The sequence below is a fragment of the Rutilus rutilus genome, assembly GCF_951802725.1.
Source record: "Rutilus rutilus genome assembly, chromosome: 7".
Classification (NCBI taxonomy): domain Eukaryota; kingdom Metazoa; phylum Chordata; class Actinopteri; order Cypriniformes; family Leuciscidae; genus Rutilus; species Rutilus rutilus.
Window position 1 is genome coordinate 39,577,655 of NC_140221.1, and position 23,217 is coordinate 39,600,871.

A 23,217-nucleotide genomic window follows, 5' to 3' on the forward strand; every position below is an offset into this window, starting at 1 on the left:
AAATATTATTATTATTTTATATATATATATATATATATAATTATTATTTTTTTTTTTTTGCATGTTGCTTGAAAGTTTTGAAAAACGTTTTGAAATATGATGGTTAAATTGGCAACAGCCAAGAAAGTCGAGTTTGGTGAATCTTGAAAGCCGTAGGAGGGGTTTGGATTTTTGGTTTTGGATTGTCCAAGTCAACCTAATGTTTGATGTTTGTTTGTTCCACAACTTTTGGGAGATGATCAATACCCCCTGCCCTAATCTGCCTCCACCGCTTTTCAAATTGTTCCTCTACCCATGAATTTTAAAGTAGACCACTAACACTTAATTTATTCACTAGCTCATCAGCTATGGAAATCCCATCCAAAGAGCTAATGGAGTGCTGCATGTCCCAGGATGTTTTTTTGGCGGGTTGTTGTTGGTGATAGCATTGCTCAAACAGACCTACAGGTACACCTTGTGCTGGGTGTTAACGGTTCATTGACTGGTCAACATAATTACAGGTGTTTGCAGTTCCTCTGTTGCCTCTGGGAATTGTATAGACTGAGAGGAGGAGGGGAATGTTTAGTTCTCCCCTCAGGATTGAAGGATTTTCAGTGACCGCGTGTCTTAAGGCATCATTTGTTCTGTGATGGTCAACAGGAAGCCGCCTCCCCCTACTTCCTCTGTGAATGAAACAATGGATTCTAAAATGTGAACAACATACACTACTGTTCAAAAGTTTGGAGTCCAAAAGTGAAAGTAAAGACATTTATAATCAAAACATTTGTTTTATTAGAATTTTTTGTTCATCAAAGAGTCCTGAAAAAATTAAAATAAAAAGCAAAAAATTCAGCTTTGCAATAACAGGAAACATTTATTAGGAATTATATTAATATTTCACAATATTACTGTTATATTTTAAACCGCTTAGCATCAGATTTTTTTTTTTTCTTCAAAAAATCTTATCGACCCCAAACTTTTGAATGGTAGTGTAATAGCATGACTCTGGAATGTTTATGATTTATTGCTGTTAATTCATTATATCGATGAACATCACATCTACTGTAAATGCAGTTAATGAATGAGATTTGATTAAAAAAGATATACTGCATATTTCCTTCAAATGTCCAAACCCTCATTGTGGTTGCATGAATTGATTTAATAGTTCAGTGGCCCACAGAACCTCCTCAGGGAGTAAATCTCACAATTGAGATTATGAATATCAACCTTTCACCTAGTATTAATTAATCTGCTGATTAATTCAAATATTCTTTCTTCTTTTCTCCCTTTCTTTTTCACCTCCCCTGTTCTCTCTCTCTCTCTCTCTCTCTCTCTCTCTCTCTTTTTTGGTTGTTTGGCCAGTGTGGGGGTATGGTTTCCTGTGTGTGACAGTGATATCTCTCTGTTCACTGGTCGGGGCGAGTGTGGTTCCCTTCATGAGGAAAACCTTTTACAAGCGGTTGCTGCTGTACTTCATAGCCCTGGCCATTGGTACTCTGTACTCCAACGCCCTCTTTCAACTAATCCCAGAGGTAGAGTGGACACGTGTGGGAAACGGGGTTATAGACGTGTGCCACACAACCAGACACTCTCTAGATTTCTAGAGATAAAGATGTCCTGGTTGAGTCTTTATGTCGAGTCTGGCATTTAAAGGAATAGTTTGCTCAAAATGAAAACGCTTCATTTACTTGTCCTCATGTTGTTCCAGACATTGTGCAACACAAATGAAAATATTTTATGCAACATCAAGAAAACTTATAGAGTCACCTAAAAAATCGTAGATCGGTTTTATCTTTCTGTGTAGAAATGATTTATTCTATTTCTCTGTCCTTTGTTCTTTTAAATATGTTTGTTATTTGTTATTAAAGTTTATAATTTAAAACAAAAGACGTTATTTTGCGCTGGTCTTGCCATTTACATTAGCCTTAGGGCAAGATTTACTAACAGCTTGAGCGAACGCAATCCTTCCTTTGGTGTTAAAAAACGACTATTTCTTGCGGCTGACGTTATTGAATTTGCGTTTCAGAGAGCGTGTGGTAGAGGGGAGAGATTTTTTTTCTTTTTTTTTCTTTTTTTTTTTCTGTTTGTGATAATTTATTTGGAATGACAGAGAAAGACGTAATCCGAACATATTGTTCGCCAAAGCCGCGCTATTTTTTATTTGCAGCGACTCTACGCTAGTTTGCCCTGTTTAGTAAATCTGGCCCAGATACTGACATGACATAAGACAACAACAACAAAAAAATCTATTTTGTGTAATGTTCATGTTTCTGTTTTCTTTATAATACAAATGCATGATGTTTCACACCGCCAAACTCCAAAAAGGATAAAAAGTATTAAAATTCAGTAGACTCGTATATGTGATATTCAGAGTTTTCTGAAGTCATTCAATAGAAGCTGGTTGGTGCGACTGAAACATCATCCATTCTTATTGTATACAAAATAACAGAGTTGACATTCTGCCAAAACAAATCAAAAAATCTCATTTTGAGTTCTACATAAGAAAACAGTCTGTTTTGGAACAACATGAGGGTGAGTAACTGATTACAGGATTTTCATTTTCAGGTCAATATTCCCTTTAAACACAGGTTTCCCAGGCTCAGTGGTTCTCCCCAGCTGGAAGGCTAAACAAAAGAGTAAAAAAACAAAACAATAAAGGAACTTTGTATTGATTCATAACCAGATCACATTGGCTACTTTTAAATGGGTCATGACATGGATTTTTTATTATTTTAATATGTTCTTTGAGGTTTACTTATAATGTTAATAAATACAAAAACAAATATATTTGTGGAAAACCCGATTGTTTTCAACCCTCGCTCTGACCGTCTGTGTGAAATGATCAGTTATTAAGGAGCGGCTCCTTTAAGGCTTGTCAGTAAACGGCCACTATTATGATTAGCTAGCGTCATTGCATGGTAAACACAGTATCAACACCTATTTTTTACAGTCTATGATCAACACCCACTAGCAATTGCATGTAACATTATCCATATAAAACCGTTATTTACAGACAAAGCATAATGTAATCGTTTACTGACTTAGTTTGCAATGCTGTCAGATCCAAGTTGCTGACTGCTTCTTCAGTCAACAAAAGTTTCTTTGCAAACTCTCCATTACATTGTTCCTCGTTTACAAACTATCTGCAGTCAAATTCTCAGAACATAAAACTCTCTGACGCAATCCAGGATGCCATCTATATGCCATATAGAGTTGAATAATAGTATTCAACTCTATATTTATTCAGTACATATCCATGTTCTGCACTTATGAACCACTGTATATCCTGCACTTGCTGCTATTGCACTTCTGGTTAGACCTAAACTGCATTTCGTTGCCTTGTACCTGTACTTGTGTAATGACAATAAAGTTGAATCTAATCTAATCTAATCTAATCAAAAATGAAACATCCACTTGTTCCTGATGGTTATGTAGGCCTACTGTTTCTACAGAAATGAGCAAATGAGCTGTTTAAACAGGATTTGCTTTGCGGCCCTATATCTTATATAGCCGCGCTATGCAAGTTTCCCAGATCGGGTAGCGTTTCTGAGGTTCAAATGAGACATAAGAAACTACAAATTTGACTTGCTTTACGGCAAGTGTTACAATAGTCATTATTTTGTTTTTCTTCGTTTCTGATGTCACAATACATCATACTTTCATAAAATCATGCAACATACTCTATCTTGTCTGTGGACATCGTTCATTCCAAAGCCGGTGCTGGATAAACAGTGAGCGTGCGTGCGACGGTAGGATGCGGTAGGCTAAATTATTTACGACAGCGGTAATGGACAATTCCACTTCAAACCTGTAGGGGGACCGAAGAGGAAAAGTTATTTGGTGTTGCTTTAAAGGAATAGTAATTCCTGTAAGCCCGTAGAGTAGCCTATGTCTAAAGTGAATGGACATTTGTATACTGTATCCAGCATCAGTGAAAAATAATAGGTTATTTTTGCTTTTGACGCTCAAATCCAGTATAGGCAAATTTCAGCCGTTAAGTGACTGAAGTGATTGGCCTATGGTGCAATGATCTAGAACAGGGGTGTCCAAACTCAGTCCTGGAGGGCCACTGTCCTGCAGAGTTTAGCTCCAACCCCAATTAAACATTGATTATCTGGTTCAGGTGTGTTTAATTGGGGTTGGAGCTAAACTCTGCAGGACAGTGGCCCTCCAGGACTGAGTTTGGACACCCCTGATCTAGAACTATTTGTCGATGTTGTATTTGTCATATACAAATGTATTTGCCTGTGTGATGCCACATATCCCGCAATATCAAATCGAGCCGTTTTTGGAGCTTAAGTAAATGCTTTGTTTATAATGAGGAAGTCGTTTTAAGCTGAAACTTGCAGGATGTTTGAATGGTGCAGAGACCTCTTATATGTCAAAAGATCAAGGCAAATTTGATTTCTCATGTCATGACCCCTTTAAAATCCTATAGTAATGCCCATTCACTCTACAATTTTGAGGCAAGTTGGCATGAAACTGGAGCACACATCTTTTTTGTGAACTATTTAAATGAATAACTATAAATGAATGACCCAGTCTGGAGAAAAGCCAAGCAAAAAGGGGGGAAGCCCTGAGGCATTAGTGAACTAGTATAAAGACCCAATCTAAAATAAATCCCATGCTCACTCTTCTTGACTGCTCGTAACCAAGTGTGAAATAAATGTGAAGAATACTTTGTCTTCTCAGTTGGTAAATTCATTTCTTGATTTGTAAACTTTTTCTGGTGTCTTGGAGAGTGATTAGGGGCTTGTTTTTTGGATTGTATCCATACAAAATACTAAATATATTCTACACTGCACTGCTCACATTCTGTTTTAACATATTATATGCAGCCTACACCACTTGATGTCACACACACACTCTACATTTCAAAGGTTTGAGGTCTATTTTTCAGAATTATCTTATATTTGATCAAAAATACCGTAGAAAACTGTAATATTGTGAAATATTACAATTTAAAATAACTTTTCTATTTGAATATATTTTAAAATGTATTTTTTTCCCTGTGATGGTAAACCTGAAGCGGCCATGTCACATGATCCTTCAGAAATCATTCTAATATGATGATTAAAATTATTATGCTCAAGAAACATTTCTTGTCAATATTGAGAAAGTTGTGCTGCTTAATATCTTTTGCAAACCATGACACTTTTTATTTTATTTTATTTATTTAGATTATTTGATGAATAGAAAGTTAAAAACAATGGCAGTGGAACAATGTAAAAGTCTGTAGTGTCAAAAGTATCAATTTCTTTAAAAAAAAAAAATCTTACTGACCCCAAACTTTTGAACAGTAGTGTAGTTCAACATTTAACATATAATTTTATGAAAAAAATATTAATGGTTAAAAACAAATACTATATTATTATAATTTTAAGTAGTTTGAGTAAAATTGTATTTGACTTTTTAAACCATGCTTTTTTTCTTTATGTAGGCCTTCGGATTCGACCCTATGGAGGATTATTACGTGTCCAAGTCCGCTGTTGTGTTTGGAGGATTCTACCTGTTCTTCTTTACAGAGAAAGTCCTGAAGATGATCTTAAAGCCAAAGGACGGGGTGAGGTTTGGACTAATAGTCTTCTGTACAAGTAAACCATGAAGTGGTTGTGTTTTTTTAGCAAACAGCTTTATCTGACATTGTCATTGTGACATGGGTTCCCAGTGACATCTAAAACAAAGTTGTTTTTCATCACTTCAGAACTTTTAAAAGTTCAAACTCATGACGTTGTGCATTGGAATGTGTGAACAGTATGTACAGAATTTTGTGATTGGTTTTAGTTCCTCAGAGGCTGCACTTTTTATTTGTATTATCCTTTGAAGTACGGTGTCCTCCTGTTGGATGTAAAAAAAAAAAAAAAAAAAAAGGAATGTAATACTCATAAAAATACATTAAGGGTTTTATTGCAGTCTGTAATGGCTTGGCCAGAGCATTTTATTTAATGATTTATCATTAAACTTGCTTTTGAGATTGTGAGGGTTGTAATGCAGCACCCTCTAGTGGAGGATTTTCTTTGCAAGCTTATTCACTCTCTCTTTCTTTTGTGTGTTTTATTCTGGCCCTTTTTGTTATCAAAATCTCTTTTGTTAGGGAGGGCATGGCCACGGCCACAGTCACTTCCCTGCAGAGCGCTATGCCAGCTCTAATGGTGACTTGGAGGATGGTGTGATGGAGAAACTGCAGAACGGAGAGACTGGAGGAGCATCTTTACCCAGAGCGGAAGGAGATGTCAGAGGGGTTGGAGAAGACGACAAAATGCTGAGTACTGGGCAGACCGTACAGGTGAGAGATAAAACAAACCTTAGTCTTCTTCAATTGCTTAAATTACATTTTAACACACACACAAAAATAAATAAATAGTACTTGTGGAATTAGCTTAAATGACTATTAACGTCCCCATTATGTCTCAAAGACAACTTGAAATTAAAATGAACACTGTTCAGATGGTATATTAAAGAGGACCTTTTATGCTTTTTTACATTTCCAACTGTCTTAAGTGCGTAATGTTGCTGTTTGAGCATGAAAATGTTCTGCAAAGTTACAAAGCACAAAGTCAGGAGTTATTCTCTATATCAGTAAGCACCGTTTCTGAACTCCCTGTGAAACGCCTCGATTGTAGTCTTGAGTTTTCTTACATGTCAGTATTCCTCATTTAAATCATTTCCACCAAACGCATATGAAAATGCGTGAGGCCTGGTTGAGTTGTGTTAATAGTGTGTAGAAACTTGCGGCTATGGGCGTGACATTTCCAAAACACGCTCGTCGAGGTGCTGCAACTATGTAAAATATGCGCATAAGTGAATGTGTTTTTTGAACATTCGATTCAAGCATGAAAACCTATTCTTGTAAACCCTGAAAAAAAAATTAAGACTCTGAAAAAGAGCATAATATGGCCTCTTCAAGAGTAATGTCATGCCAGAATTACTGCAATTATGAATTTCCAACTTCTAAAAACTGTCCAGGACTTTGTCTGAATCATAATTTACAACTCTGAATTCAGTTAACTATGGCTAATGACGTCATGTAAACTGAACCAAAATGTTTTCAAGAGCCAAGGTACTTGAATGCCGCTGCACATTTTAATGTCATTTTAGAATGCCGCATTTTCTAAATTAATATATAGTGGTTTTCCTTTCATTAACATCAAAGCCAGTCATGTTGCAAGCGTTGCCATAAAAGCACATTTTTCTGTAGTGTTGTCAGCTCGTAATTACCATCATTTCAGCACATCTTGAGTGCGGCGTGATCAATCGGCACGATTCATCAGTGTGTGCGGGGTTTTTTTAAGGAAAAAAGGCATAATTTTCATTAAATGGCATCATCTATCTCTAAAACTATGTTTCTTATGTAAAAGAACACGTTTCACGATTCAGTCAAATGCTACTGGCTATTAATTACACTACCGTGCAAATATTTGTGGTAGTAAATAATGCTTTTATTCAGCAAGTACAAATTAAATAAAGACTAATTATTTTATAACAAAATATTTCTATTTCAGATAAATGCTGTACTTCTAAACGTCATAATCATCAAATAATCCTGAAAAAAAAAAGAATCGTTTCTACAAAAATATTAAGCAGCACAAATGTTTTCAACATTGATAATAATGTTAATTGAGCACCATATTAGAATGATTTCTGAAGGATCATGTGACAAATTCAGGAATACATTACATTTCAAAATATAATACAATTGAAAATAGTTATTTCAAATTGTAGTAATTTCATAGTTTTACAGTTTCATGTGATCAAATAAATGCAGCATTGATGAGTATAAGAAATTTCTTTCAAAAGCATAAAAATATCTCACCGAAACGTTTGAACAGAAGTGTATATCGACTTCTCTTGTTTGTGTCCCTGACGCAGGACTCTCAGAGTTCGGGTGGTGCTGGAACGGGTGGATGTTATTGGCTGAAGGGCAGGGCATACTCTGACATCGGCACTCTGGCGTGGATGATCACTTTGAGCGACGGTCTCCATAATTTCATAGATGGTTTGGCTATCGGAGCCTCCTTCACTGCTTCTGTGTTCCAGGGCATCAGTACGTCAGTGGCAATTCTGTGTGAGGAGTTTCCACATGAGTTGGGTGGGTAGAACTGCTTCTTTAACCCTTCTGTTAATGTGACCAATCAAAAATGGCCATAAACATGCTGAATGTGTTGTTGTCATGCAGGTGATTTTGTAATCTTGTTAAATGCTGGCATGAGCATCCAGCAGGCGCTGTTCTTTAACTTCCTGTCAGCGTGCTGCTGTTATCTGGGCATGGGCTTCGGCATTCTGGCTGGGAACAACTTCTCACCTAACTGGATCTTTGCTCTAGCCGGGGGCATGTTCCTCTACATTGCACTGGCTGATATGGTAAGAGACTTCATGCTGATCATTTGCTGGCTTTTAATGAACTGGTTTTCGGAAATGGGGTAATGATTTGATGAATTTGATTGATTCCTAAAGGTCAGTTTCTGTGATTTAGTGTAGTGTAAAAGAAGTTAAAGGGATAGTTCACCCCAAAATGAAAATTCTGTCATCATTTACTCACCCTGATTTAGTTTCAAACCCGTTTGAGTTTCTTTGTTCTGTTGAACACAAAAGAAGATATTTTAAAAGATGTTGGTAATCAAACATTTGATGGTAGCCATTGACTTCCATGGTATTTTTTTCCTACCATGGAAGTCAATGGCTACAGTCAACTTTCTAGCTACCAAGATTCTTTCAAATATTTTCTTGTGTTCAACAGAACAAAGAAACTCATACAGGTTTGAAACAACATAAATTATGTCAGAATTTTCATTTTTGGGTGAACTATCCCTTTACTACCAGTGTTATAACTAAAATTAAAAGCAGTACTAATTTAAATACATTTTTGAAAATTGAATGTACATTTAAAACTAAACTTCAAAACTATATTATAAAAGGAAAAAATGGTAGTTTACATGGGTGAAATTGTTTGGCTTGCATGTTTGTGTGGAAAAATACATTCTACCTCTAGATGGCGATAAAGTGACTATGACTGCGACTGTACTTAACTGTATATTTACAGTTAATTACACTGTAATTAATTACAAAAACTAATATGTATATATTTTAGCTTCAGTTTTATTCAATTGAAATGTTAAAAACTAACTAGTAAAACTTGCTGAAATTAACTAAAAACATAATTAAAAAAACGAATTTGGTTACAAAACTATAATATATGCACTATTGTTAAATGACTAGAGTCATTATTTTTAAAGAAATGAATACTTTTATTCAGAAAAATGCATTAAAGGTTCATTAAAGGCATGTTGTAATTACCGGAAAAAGCGTTCACTTGTAATTACAACTTGTAAACTGTGAGTTTTCGGAGAGCTCCGACTAGAGTAGAACGTCACTCGTTGTCATCTCGTTATTACGGTAGTTACGACATGGAGTGATACCAATCAGCATATTAGAATGATTCATGTGACACGGATAAATTATATTTTACAGTATATTATGTCCTTGGAGTGCATTTGAGACTTCTTTCAAAAACATGAAATATTGTTCCTGACCTCAAACTTTTGAACTGTAGCGTAATAGCGTTTGCATTTATAACAGTCTAACTTGATAACCATGAAATCAGAGAATGCCATTACCCATATGGTTATCCAAAAATAGATTTAGTTGATTTGTATAATGTTTCTTACAATCCATGTGTCTCCATATTCCTTTGTCCATCTCTGCAGTTTCCAGAGATGAACGAGGTGAGTCGTGAGGAAGAGGAGGCCGGAGGAAGTGGCTGTCTGCTCACTTTTGCCATCCAGAACGCAGGACTGCTCACAGGGTTTGCCATCATGCTTATACTCACCATCTACTCTGGACAGATACAGCTTGCATAGCAGAGGAGCTAAATACAAACTCAGACCCTGAGGGACTAACTCAGCACCTGGACTAAAACCTGAGACCTACTGGGACCTCCAGACTTAAATATGAGCCAGCTGTGCTGGCTTGTTTTAAACCGTTTGCCCAGCTGGACTAGGTCATGGCATAAATTGAAATGATATGGGCTCAAACCCTAGACTGTCTGAATGAAGCTAGAATTGACTGACCTGTGAATTTTGCTTTAATTCCATCCAAATCCCAGACCTGTGGATGGATGGATGCTTTACCATTCATCTAGTTGAGGTCTTCTCTCGTTCTTTTGCCTCAAAGCTTTAGGACACAGTGATGTCCCTGTACTGTGGGGTTTCCAGTACCCTTACATATACATCTGGGTATATTTGTATTGATTTCTAATGTTATTTTTGTTCTTTCTCTCAGAAACAGACCACCTTTGTATTCCTGACCATGAGGATTAGAGTATTGTCCACTGACTGACATGTTACAGATGGGATAAAACTTGACTCATTTTACTGACATTTAGTCAAACGCAGGTTGTTTCCGATGCTTCAAACCAAATGATTTTGTTTATTCAATAGAAAAATTCAGAAACAAAAAAGACCAGTTTTTCCAATCTTAGGGACTAGATATATAGATACTGTAGGCTTATTAGTTGACACTCATTCTATTAAGCTGAACTAAGTAGGTCACTTTAATCAAAGGTTACTCTGAACTGTTGAATAAGTAGCTTTTAGTGTAGATACAGAAGAGTGTCTGTTCACAAATGTATCCATACTTAATTTCTCCCCTCAATGTCATTCCATTATAGCAAGCAAAATGCTTGAAAAGGATTCATTTGTTATTGATGTGTTTTTTTAACCTCTTTAACAAAAAAGCAGAGACCAAGTTTCTTCTAGAAAAATCTCCTCCAACTTTTATCTGTCAATTTATGACCAGAATAATTGCTGCACATTTTATTATATCCTTCTCTCATTTGTTATTTGCATAACCTTGAATATTAATTGACAGACAGAAAAAAGATCATCCCACTTCAGTTTATATTTGCTTACCATTTATGATGATGATGATTATTATTAATTAAATAATAACTACTCCCAAATCTCAACTTAACACATTGTATTTTAAGAATTTTTCCACATCCTTTCATTTAATCTAAATGCAGTACTCTGCATATTTTAAGAAATAATTGGGAAATGCAAGCAAAATATGTGCATAAAGGTACAATAATACGATCATTCCTTATAACTTTTCCTGGTAATACTTTAGAATAAGGTCCCATTGGTTAACTTTAGTTAACTACATTAGTAAACTAACCATGAAAAATACTTCTAAAGCATATAATAACTTCATGTTCATGCATATAATAAGTTCATGTGCATTTCAATGTTTACTAATACTGTATATTATTCAAAATCGAAAAGATCTGCTAATATCATTTAATGGACCCGAGTTAACATGAACTAACAGTGGACAGTTGAATTTGTATTAACTAACGTTAACAAAGATTAATAAATACTGTAATAAATGTTCTGTGCTGGGAAGATTACTTACAAATTTGTAGCAGGTTACTGATTTCCAAATTACATGACAAAAATTTTAGTTAGCAACATTTAAGGTAATGTAATCAAACTACTTTTTAATTACTTTTAGATTACTTTTGACCTAACTCGTTTATCACATTGAATTGAATAGGATAATATTGTACTATATTGATATAAATAGAAATAGAAAGAATATAATATTTCATTCTATATCAACAACATGAAATGCATTAAATATTACATTACGTCAGGGTTTCCCATGCAATATAATCTAATTACAAGTACTTAAATCTTGGAATCTGATTACGTAATCCAGATTACATGTAATTAGTTACTTTCCCAGCACTGTAAATGTATTAGTCATTGTTAGGTAATGCATTAAAGTTAACAAATGGAACCTTATCGTAAAGTGTTACCATTTTCCTTTATAGATAGCACTATAGTACACTAGAGCTCTTTGCTAATTTAGCATCTAGACTGATAGGACTCACTTGAATCCTTTTTGAATACCATTTAAAGCTGAAGTGTAATTTCTGTGGCACTAGTTTATTCAAAAGTTTTTGCAAAATTCTGACTGTTTGTTCGGATAGGCTTCCTGAACACTACTATTGGTCACCACCCCAAATTCATCAGTCTTGTTGTTATCAACCAACAAATGACATCTTTGTTTCTGCATATTAAAGGGATACATATACTCACCCTCATGTTGTTTTAATCCTTTATGAATTTCTTTCTTCTGCTGAACAGAAAGGAAGATATTTAGAAGAATATCAGTAACCAGACAGTTTCTGGTCTCATTGACTTCCATAGTAGGAATAAAATATACTATGGAAGTCAATGAGACCAGAAACTGTCTGGTTACTGATATTCTTCTAAATATCTTCCTTTCTGTTCAGCAGAAGAAAGAAATTCATACAGGTTTGAAATGAGGGTGAGTATATGATGACAGAATTTTCATTTTAAAGTGGTGTATCCCTTTAAGATGGAAATTAATATTGGGGAAAAACTGACACTTCAGCTTTAAAATGACTTACAAGTTAATTAGGAGTATTAATCTTACACATATGGTCTACAGATATGCTATGTTAAATTTAAATGCACAAAAATACCATTTAAATAGTTACAAACTATGAGATTATTCAGAAATTGATCTTGAGCTTTAGATCAACCTTTATGACGACGTTTGTCTTCCAGAAAAAAAATATATTCTTCCATTGCTTAATGTTCATGCTAGTTATATTCTTATCTGCTATTTTACTGCATACGAATTGAACCGGAAACCCCAGTATACTGTTTAGCAAATAGCTACAAGATCATTCTGTTCATTGTTTGAAATGTAATTCAGAAGAACTGAACGTGAAGCATATGGTCAACAGATCTGAGTGTAACAGTTTCAGGGTCGTATTTGCATTTTCTGTGCATTTAGACTATCAGCGTTACTTTTTCTATAAAGCCCCTTTGTCTGATAAGTGTATGTAGAAGTTGCATTCAGCTTTGTGTGTGGTACAGGTTATAGAAACCATTATTTCAGCTGGCGTCTTATTGCTATGCATTGAAATGTCCTCTTAAGTGAATTTATGCCTTAAAGAGAGGAGGTAGTCACCATTCAGTGGTAAAAGTTTAAGTTTTTGTACATCATTTTAAATTCTGTAATATTTAAAGATTTTTTTGTAGTGTAGAATGTGTGTGAATGTCTGTTTGTGATTTTGCAATTCTTTTTTTGTCATCGGTAATTGTATTTAAATAAGAGGGAAGCTGTTTTTAAATTGTGTTGTACGAGAGTATGTGAGCACATCAGCATCTCATTGTTTTTTGTAGTGGATGGAGGCCAGTGTAGCTGGTTATGATGAAGGCATTATGTTACTGTAAACATCTCAAGTGTTTTGTGATTCATACCTGTGCAACATGCGAAATCTGATTGCTGGTGGCTTTTTTTTTGTTTGTTTGTTTTGTTTGTTTTGAAATATTAAGCCATGGGTTTTAAGTTCATCTTTTGTGCAATGAAAAATAAGAAAACATGATCCAAAACTGAAAGCTGTTGTTTCTCATTCATTTGTATGGTCTATTATTTAATGATATTTTGACTAGACAAATCATTTATAGTTATGTTGATAACATTCATTTTTATAAGCAACTTGTATTATTGATCGCAGACAATAATTCAGCTATGTACGTCTAAGAATATTCTTAATACTTTGAGTTAGGGTTAGTGAAGTACTCCTCTTCATCAGGTTTGTGATTTAATGTGCTTTGAAACATCCTTAGATTCTTGATTTATCTATAAATATTGCTGCTAAATAAAGAACTGATCGAATCTAACAGGTGTTTGCTCAAGTTGGAAGCTGTTTTTTCCCCCAGCTGCGTTCATAAAATACTTTCTCACTCTTTATGGCTTACTTTGAAGACACTTTTTGGTCCTTGGGTTGCATTTAAACTTTTAAAACCATCTATTATGCCTTGGTTTTCTTTCATATGAGTGTGGTAGGCTATATTTGTCCTCAAAGGTTTTTATCTCACATCAGCTCTGTATGCTGAAGTGTGTTTGTTTACCCTCACAATATATTCACAAGCCGTCGAGCTCTTCAGTGGATAAAACACCCTTCAGAAAAGAGTTAAGTAGTTTACAATATTACAACTTAATTCGAAGATTCCTTCAACATTTCGTCAACTGAAGGATGATAATAGGCCAATAACACCCCCTGACTTCTAGGCTACTAATGATGTGAATCATAATTCAGAGGGAGTCGCTTCAGTGGCGCTGTGAATCATGTCAGGAGTCGACTGATGCGCAGAAAGATGATTTTATTCAAATAAATATTAATTTATTTACTTGTTTAAAAGGACTTTGATTTTGAAGCTTTATTTTGGGACATTCCCGTTATCGTCACATCTCACACACTCCCGACTGGTGTGTCCCAAGTCCTAAAGCTGTTGCACGAGAGGTACAAGTTCAAAACTTTATAATTCCATTAAATGTGAACGTGCAGTGATAATGCAGATAGCAGCATTACAAGAAGTAATTGATGCATATTTCTTGTGCCAGGACTTTCATTTATTGCCTCTTCCCTGCTGTAGCGAGTCCTTGACTGTTAAACAGTTACAAGGTACGTTGAGAGAGAGAGAGAGAGAGACCTTTGTCACAATGTCATGACTGAGAGACCAACACACAGACACACACATGTTTTATACTGTGTTTGCATACGACGACTTAAGTTGATATTAAAAACATCTCGGGTTATTCCAGCAGCCAGAAACAATGTTGTGCAAATATAAGGACAAAATCCATCTCTGTATGTTCATACTAGTGCTGTTTCTTCAGCTGTTATCCAGGACTGCAGGTAAGCTCCTCATTCATGTAGTTACTGGAGTAATACTCCAATGTTGTTACTATTTTTAGGCTTTGAAGAAACATGTTATTCTGTCTCCTTGAGAATGCAATGCAATGCCAAATTTGTGGAGCAATTGCAGCAATGTGTCTCTGCTTGATTCGCAGCTCAGTCATGTGCCAGAAGCTGTGGTCAGAAGTTTAACACATGCTCCTGTCACACAACATGTGAATCTCTGAAGGAGTGCTGTGCAGATTATAAACAGTTTTGCCTTGACATCGAACCACACTCCGGATCTCTGCTGGGAGGCACAGACTTTAAAATGCTCAACATTACATTTGAGCAGAACATTAACCTCACTTGCAGGTAAGAGAGCCACGGATTTGTTAATGTTCTCTGAAGCCACAAACCAACTGTTCATGAACACTGCAGATATTTCTATTTCTTCTAAGTTTAATCTGTCATAACACAGTTTCATCCAAAAAATGAATTACTTTGTTCGGTGAAACACACAGACACATGCAAAGACAACACACTTCTTAGCTTCTAAATATTCCCAATGCATATGATAGCTTTGAGTGAAGAACAAAATACTGAAATTTCAGAATGAATGGATCATAGAAATCAATGTAAGTCATGGGTTTTGAACAAAATGAGAGTAAATAATTAATTGAAAATTTTGGATGAACTATTCATGGGCTCTGTTACTCATATAGCAATTCTTTATTATATACAAAAATGATAATGTTATTGGGGTTGCCTTTGCATTTTGTGTTTCTACATTAGAAACAAACCAATTAATGCAGTATTAAAATAATTATTGCAATATCAATATATATATATATATATATATATATATATATATTTATTTATTTATATATATAATACAGGGTTATTATTAGGGTTGGGCAACGATTAATCGTGATTAATCGCATCCATAATAAAAGTTTGTGTTTACATAATATATGTGTGTGTACTGTGTATAATTATTTAGTCTATATAAATACACACATACTGCATGTATGTGTATATTTAAGAAAAATTTGGTATTTATATATAAAATATTCATATATAATATAAATTATGTATAAATATATCTACAGTATATACATGCAAATTTTTCTTAAATATACACATACATATGTGTGTATTTATATATACAAAATAATTATACGCAGTACACACACATATATTATGTAAACACAAACTTTTATTTCGGATGCGATTAATCGCAATTAATCGTTGCCCAACCCTAGTTATTATAATTACCTAAAACTGAAACCATAAAATAAATTTTCATTACTTGAAATAAAATATAACATTTTTTAACTTATTTTATTTCAGCTCCCAAGGCAATATGTCTTACCCTGATGTACTAAAATAACAAAAACTATATAGACATTATAAAAATGTCTAAAACATACAACAAAATTACTAAAATATTCACTTTAAATGAAACCGGAAAATATAAAAACAAATTCAAAATATTAATAAACTATAATAGTATCTCACTGATACTAAAATAACACATATTCCCCTGGTTTCACAGACAGGGCTTAAGATTAGTCCTAGACTAAAATGTAAGTCTGAGCTGTTTCCACTGAAATAAACTTGCACTGACTGATCTTAAAAATATATCAGTGCCTTTTTAGTTTTAAGATGCACATCGGTAATGTTTTTTTTCTAAGCATGTTTATAAAAATTACTTAAATGTCCTAATTGATCTATGGTCTAATCCTGGCTTAGTCTAAGCCCTGTCTGTGAAACCGGGCCTAAGTCATATTATATAGTAATATACTTGCTATGAATGAACAGAATGCTAATGCACAGTGTTCAGCAATCATGATGTTCTGACATTAAGGAAGTTTTGGCTGAAGGTTGTTCCAAAATTCCAAATGTGTTTAATCTTGATTTTGTTCCTCCCAAATCCTCAAGAGCAAACTAATTAAAAATGGTTATTTGGCTGAATGAGATAAGATGGACGTGTTCTCATGTTACTGCCACCGTAGGGTGGTGAATTGCTGTTTTGTATTCTTCAGTGGCTCTGATAAAAGCGCATACTAAATTAACATCTGTTAGTTAATCAGATACGATCAGTGCTGTAAATACAGTGCAGTGTTAAACAGAGTATGCTTGACAGGTTCAACTCTGAGATTTTGACGGAGGGCTATGTGGATGAGAGCGGTGTGGGTCACTGTATCTCTCCGCTGCTCTACGAGTCGGGCTGGGTCCCTTTCGAGGTGTCCACAGATGGAGTCAGCTATGACAGGGCAGGGAGGTGGCTCTCAGGTGACAAACCCATTTCATAGTACACTGCACACTAAGGTTTGTGGGAATGTCAATCAAAATGGACCTAATTTGCACATTCTTAATACACATTTAAATGCGTGCTGTGCTGTTTCGAAAGTGTTGTGACATTATGTGTTAACCTAGCGGACATTCATTTCTAGAACATTCCTTTAGTGTTGTTCTTAGCTGATATCAGTTACCGTATGATCCCGAGGTTTATTGCATAATGTGCTGATTAGAATAATCAGTAATCCGACCTCCTGAGGCATTTGACATTAAGTCAAGTTCATTGGAATATATTTGTCTTAATGTAGCAGTGCTGCTTTTAATGCTTAGATTGATTGATTAGTCCATCACAGTAAACTGGGTCCTGCTCACAAGATTATTCTGGGCAATGCCACACAGTGGCAGTACTACGGCACAACAGGAGTCAGCGGGGATTTAAAGATGGTATGGAACACATCTAAAATAAATGCAGAGAAAGTCAACATTGAGCTGTGGGGTTACAATGAGACAGGTGAGTAGATCATGAGTATCTATCTATCTATCTATCTATCTATCTATCTATCTATCTATCTATCTATCTATCTATCAATCTATCTATCTATCTATCTATCTGTCTGTCTGTCTATCTCTCTGTCTGTCTGTCTGTCTGTCTGTGTTCTGTCTCTCTATCACTATTTTGTCTGTCGACACTGTCTGTCTGTCTGTCTATCATTCTAATCTATCATTCTATCACTATTGTTCTGTATATCTATCTATCTATCTATCTATCTATCTATCTATCTATCTATCTATCTATCTATCACTATTGTTCTAATGTTCTGTCTATTGTTCTATCATTCTATTTCTATCGTTCTGTTGTTCTATCACTATTGTTGTCTTTGTCTATCTATCTATCTATCTATCTATCTATCTATCTATCTATCTATCTATCTATCTATATATCACTATGGTTCTGATAATCTGTCTATTGTTCTATCGTTCTATCCCTCTATTGTTCTATCACTATTGTTCTATCTATCTATCTATCTATCTATCTATCTATCTATCTATCTATCTATCTATCACTATTGTTCTGATGTTCTGTCTATTGTTCTATCTCTATCGTTCTATTGTTCTATCCATCTATCTGTCTATCTATCTATCTATCTATCTATCTATCTATCTATCTATCTATCTATCTATCTATCTATCTATCTATCTATCTATCTATCTATCTATCTATCTATCTATCTATATCACTATTGTTCTGATGTTCTGTCTATTGTTATATTGTTCTATCTCTATCGTTCTATTGTTCTATCCATCTATCTGTCTATCTATCTATCTATCTATCTATCTATCTATCTATCTATCTATCTATCTATCTATCTATCTATCTATCACTATTGTTCTGATGTTCTGTCTATTGTTCTATGGTTCTATTGTTCTATCACTATTGTTCTGTCTGTCTATCTATCGTTCAATCTATCCTATCATTCTATCACTGTTTTTCTGTCTATCTTTCTATCGTTCTATCACTGTTGTTCTATCGTTCTATTAATCTTTCTATTGTTCTGTCATTTTATCTATCCATCTGTCTGTCTGTCGATCTACCTATTGATTGTTCTAACTTTCTATCTGTCATTCTATCACTCGATCTATCATTCTATCTATTGTTCTATCTATCCTTCTATCACTACTGTTTTGTCTTTGTCTATCATTCTGTTGTTCTATTTATTTTATATTTATCTATTCATACTATCTATAGATTTATTAGGATTAACTAACGTTATTATTATTATGATAAACTAACAGGAGAAGCATATTCTGCTAACTGGGAGGCAGAGTGGAAGTATCTGTACACTGTGGGCAGAGATGTTCCCAACAGTGGAGTTTTCAGTTTCACCCCACTGATCGCACAAAAACCATACTCCCTCTGGGACCTAGGGAGCATGCGCGTCAGCCCCAGCTCTAAACAAGACGGAGCCCAGTAAGAACCTTTAGCAGTTCATATAAGTATTTGTATTACAGGATTTTACAAGCGCTAAATAATACATTCAGAGAAACTGCTAATTAAAGCAGTTTTTGATGCTTAACATTTTTTTGGAAACAATGATACCATTCAAACTTCAAACATTTATAATAAAAAATAAGAAATGTTTCCTGAGCAGAAAATCAGCTTATTAGAATGATTTCTAAAGGATCATGTAACACTGAAGACTGGAGTAATGATGCTGAAAATTCAGCTTTGCATCACAGGAATAAATTCAAATAGAAAACAGTTCTTTTAATTTGGAATAATATTTTACAATGTTACTGTTTTTACTGTATTTTTGATTAAATAAATGCAGCCTTGGTGAGCAGAAGAGACTTATTTAAAAAAATGTATTTAGTTTTTTAGGTAATTGTTTTAAAAGGGTTGGATGGGTCACAACCTTTGCTAGTTTTTTTTTCTTTCTTTTTGGAAGAATGGCTTGATTTAAGACATGTATGCGTGAGTGTTTTGGTAGTGTTAGTGCATTTTGAATGTAAAATTAACTGCTTTCCAAGATTAGAAGAACTGTGTGAAGAGTTTTGAAAAAAATTGGAAATGGGTGAAATGGAGAAATGGGTCCTGGCCCTTGTAAAAAACTGTTCACAGCAATTTATTGAAGCACTGTGGTTAAAACCAGTTGATTTCCTTATTTGATTAATAATGGGGACAATAATATCATAATTTATTTGTGATGTGTACATACAGAAAGTGAATGGTTCCATTGAATAAAGACATACTTGTTTTGCGCAGAGATGTTAACGCCCTGTGGAGTGGGGCGCATGCGGTCGCCTGGCATCTAGAGGAGGCGTTCAGGAAGGACTCTGCAGGCTGGGCCCTGGAAAAGTGCATTAATTGGGATAAAGAAGAGAAAGCAATGCCCAACTTCCTTACGGAGATCACTGACTGCCCCTGCACACTGGCTCAGGCTCGTGCTGACACCGGCAGATTTCATGTGAGTCCAGAGAAAAAACTTTATCTGATATTAAAGGGATAGTTCACCCAAAAATGAAAATTAGCCCATGATTAACTCACCCTCAAGCCATCCTAGGTATGACATTCTTCTTTCAGACGATTACAATCAGAGTTGTATTAAATAATGTCCTGGCTCTTCCAAGCTTTATAATGGCAGTGAATGGCCAGTTTCTGTTTTGAAGTCCATAAAAGTGCATCCATCCATGATAAAGGTGTTTGAAACGGCTCTGGGGGGTTAATAAAGTCCTTCTGAAGCAAAGCAGTGCGTTCGTGTAAGAAAAATATCCTTATTTAAAACTTTATCGACTAAAATAACTAGCTTCCGGCAGACGGCCGTACGCAAGTCGACCTTCGCCAAAAGAGCAACACTTGACGAAGTATGACGTAGGATGTAGGAGTAGCGTAAGCTTTGACGCCTCTCGCAGTTCAAACAAATAGGGCTGCTCAACAAACTCAAGCTCCTCTGACATTTCTCTTTAAAATTTCTAAAATTTCAGTGACTGGTGTTTTGGTTTGCTCTATCCACTCCCGCGTTCGTCAATACGTCATGCGTCAGGTCAGGGGGGGTTAATCTTTCGGCATAAATCGATGGATACGGCCGCCTGTCGGAAGCTAGTTATTTTAGTCGATAAAGTTTTAAATACACGAACGCATCGCTTCGCTTCAGAAGGCCTTTATTAACCCCCCTGAGGCGAGTGTGGAGCACTTTAATCATGGATGGATGCACTTTTATGGACTTCAAAACAGAAACCGGCCATTCACTGCCATTATAAAGCTTGGAAGAGCCAGGACATTTTTTTATATAACTCCTATTGTATTAGTTTGAAAGAAGAATGTCATATACACTTAGGTTGGCTTCAGGGTGAGTAAATTATGGGCTAATTTTCATTTATCCCTTTAAGGTTACAACACCAGCAACATTATAATTATTTGAGAATTTTGAAAACTTCACCAATTACAAATTCAGGCCTTTGTAATTATAGATAAATGGGCTTTATTGAAATTTGCTTAATCTATATTTATTAAAGTGTCTATACTCGAGCTCCTTTTGATGAGTTGTGCGTGTTTATTTTTCAGACTGATTATGGCTGTGATATCGAGGCAGGTAGTATCTGCACTTACCATCCAGGTTCAGTTCACTGCGTCAGAGCCATACAGGGCAGGTAATATGACACTAATCAGAATTTTTCAATTAGTTGATTAAAGATATGGATTATATATATATACACTGAACAAAATTATAAACGCAAAACTTTTGTTTTCATTTTTCATGAGCTGAACTCAAAGATCTAAGACTTTTTCTATGTACACAAAAGGCCTATTTCTCTCAAATATTGTTCACAAATCTGTCTAAATCTATGTTAGTGAGCACTTCTCCTTTGCCGAGATAATCCATCCACCTCACAGGTGTGGCATATCAAGATGCTGATTAGACAGCATGATTATTGCACAGGTGTGCCTTAGGCTGGCCACAATAAAAGACCACTCTAAAATGTGCAGTTTTACTGTATTACTGTAAAAAAAAAAAAAAGGTTGTTGATTGTGGCCTGTGGAATGTTGGTCCACTCCTCTTCAATGGCTGTGCGAAGTTGCTGGATATTGGCAGGACCTGGAATACACTGTCGTATACACCGATCCAGAGCATCTTAAACATGCTCAATGAGTGACATGTCCTGTATGAGTATGCTGGCCATGCAAGAACTGGGATGTTTTCAGCTTCCAGGAATTGTGTACAGATCCACAGCATGTGGTGTATTACACCAAATTGAGGAATGATCTTGCAGATAACTCACTAAGCTCAAAAAAATGGTGGGGCATAGTAAATTCACTTTCAGGCAGAAGTGGTTTCACAGACATCCCTGTCATTGAACACCGGGGTACCACTCACATCAGTGCCAGTGCAAAGGCTAACATCTTCTGCCAAACCTTTGCAGAGAAGTGTACTTTGCTTGATGCATCTGCGCAATCGTTGCCTCAGTGCCAGCAACCAACATCCTCTTTTGCCTATGTGCACTTCAAACCCAAAGACATTAGAAATATTCTTCGCAACCTTGACCCAGCAAAAGCAACGGGACCTGATGAAATACCAACAAAAGTCCTTAGAGAATGTGCAGCAGAATTGGCCAGCCCCCTCAGTCGTCTCTTTCAACTTCTCTTCTCACATGGCGTGTTCCCCAAACAATGGAAAAACGCCAGAGTGATACCAATACATAAAAGAGACTCAAAATCAGACCCAACAAATTATCGTCCCATATCCCTCCTCTCAGTCCTTAGCAAAGTGATGGAATCCTCAGTTCATAAACAGCTCCAGGGCTACCTCTTCTGCCATAAACTAATTTCTAATAAACAGTATGGATTTAAACCGAACCACGGCACAGCAGACCTCCTTACAGTTTTGTCGCAGACGTGGAACAACATCTTAGACAAAGGAGGTGAGGTGTACATTGTTGCACTAGACATTAAAGGAGCGTTCGACCAGGTTTGGCACAACGGCCTTCTGGATAAGCTTTCTGCTAAAGGCATAACTGGGCCATTACATTCTTGGCTACAGAACTACCTGGAAGGAAGGTCCATCCAGGTCGTGCTCTCTGGTCAGTCCTCATCACCTCAATCAATCAACGCCTCGGTGCCCCAGGGATCCATTCTCGGCCCGCTATTATTCTCCATCTTCATAGATGATGTTGTAGAACAGTGCGATAATAGCATTTTTCTATATGCGGATGATTCCACCATTTACGCACCGGTAACGACACTTAATGGTCCCAATGTGGCAGCATCCCTAAATAAAGACCTGGAGAATATTCGCAGGTGGGCTGATACCTGGAAGGTCACGTTCGAGCCTAGCAAATGCAAGGCTATGGTTCTGTCGAGAAAGAGGCCTCCATCCTGCCCGGACCTTTTTTTTGGGGCAACCAGAATTGACCTTTTTGAGCAGTTGAATATTCTGGGACTATGTATCGATAAGAAGTTGTTATGGACTAATCACCTGTCAAACATCTGCAAGCGTGCTGGACAGCGTCTTGGAGCTCTGCGTAGGTTGGCCAACAAGCTTGATGTCAAAGGTAGGGCCAATGTCTACAAGGCACAAGTCAGGAGTACCATGGAGTACTCATGCCTTGCCTGGATGAACGCATCACAGACCACCCTTGGGCAGCTTGACAACATCCAGAAAAAGGCACTGAAAATCATTGGGGAGGATGAGGACACTGCCCTAAGGAAATATGCAATCAGC

At 35.9% G+C, this 23,217-nt stretch overlaps 2 protein-coding genes across 3 annotated transcripts in view; both read left to right on the plus strand.

The window, feature by feature from the left end:
* Window positions 1-10,849, plus strand: part of slc39a14 (solute carrier family 39 member 14) — a 33,032-nt gene extending 22,183 nt beyond the window's left edge. For both annotated transcript variants that reach the window (XM_084413313.1, XM_084413312.1), the window contains exons 4-9: window positions 1,342-1,511; window positions 5,420-5,542; window positions 6,074-6,265; window positions 7,849-8,068; window positions 8,156-8,340; window positions 9,684-10,849. In XM_084413313.1, coding sequence (XP_084269439.1) covers window positions 1,342-1,511; window positions 5,420-5,542; window positions 6,074-6,265; window positions 7,849-8,068; window positions 8,156-8,340; window positions 9,684-9,836 — 1,043 coding nt within the window. In that variant the 3' untranslated portion in view covers window positions 9,837-10,849. The remainder of the gene's footprint in view (window positions 1-1,341; window positions 1,512-5,419; window positions 5,543-6,073; window positions 6,266-7,848; window positions 8,069-8,155; window positions 8,341-9,683) is intronic.
* Window positions 10,850-14,499: 3,650 nt separating this feature from the next.
* susd2 (sushi domain containing 2) overlaps window positions 14,500-23,217 on the plus strand; it is a 32,490-nt gene continuing 23,772 nt past the window's right edge. The window contains exons 1-7 of the mRNA XM_084413824.1: window positions 14,500-14,716; window positions 14,872-15,070; window positions 16,845-16,993; window positions 17,343-17,510; window positions 18,794-18,968; window positions 19,764-19,965; window positions 21,063-21,148. Coding sequence (XP_084269950.1) covers window positions 14,635-14,716; window positions 14,872-15,070; window positions 16,845-16,993; window positions 17,343-17,510; window positions 18,794-18,968; window positions 19,764-19,965; window positions 21,063-21,148 — 1,061 coding nt within the window. The 5' untranslated portion in view covers window positions 14,500-14,634. The remainder of the gene's footprint in view (window positions 14,717-14,871; window positions 15,071-16,844; window positions 16,994-17,342; window positions 17,511-18,793; window positions 18,969-19,763; window positions 19,966-21,062; window positions 21,149-23,217) is intronic.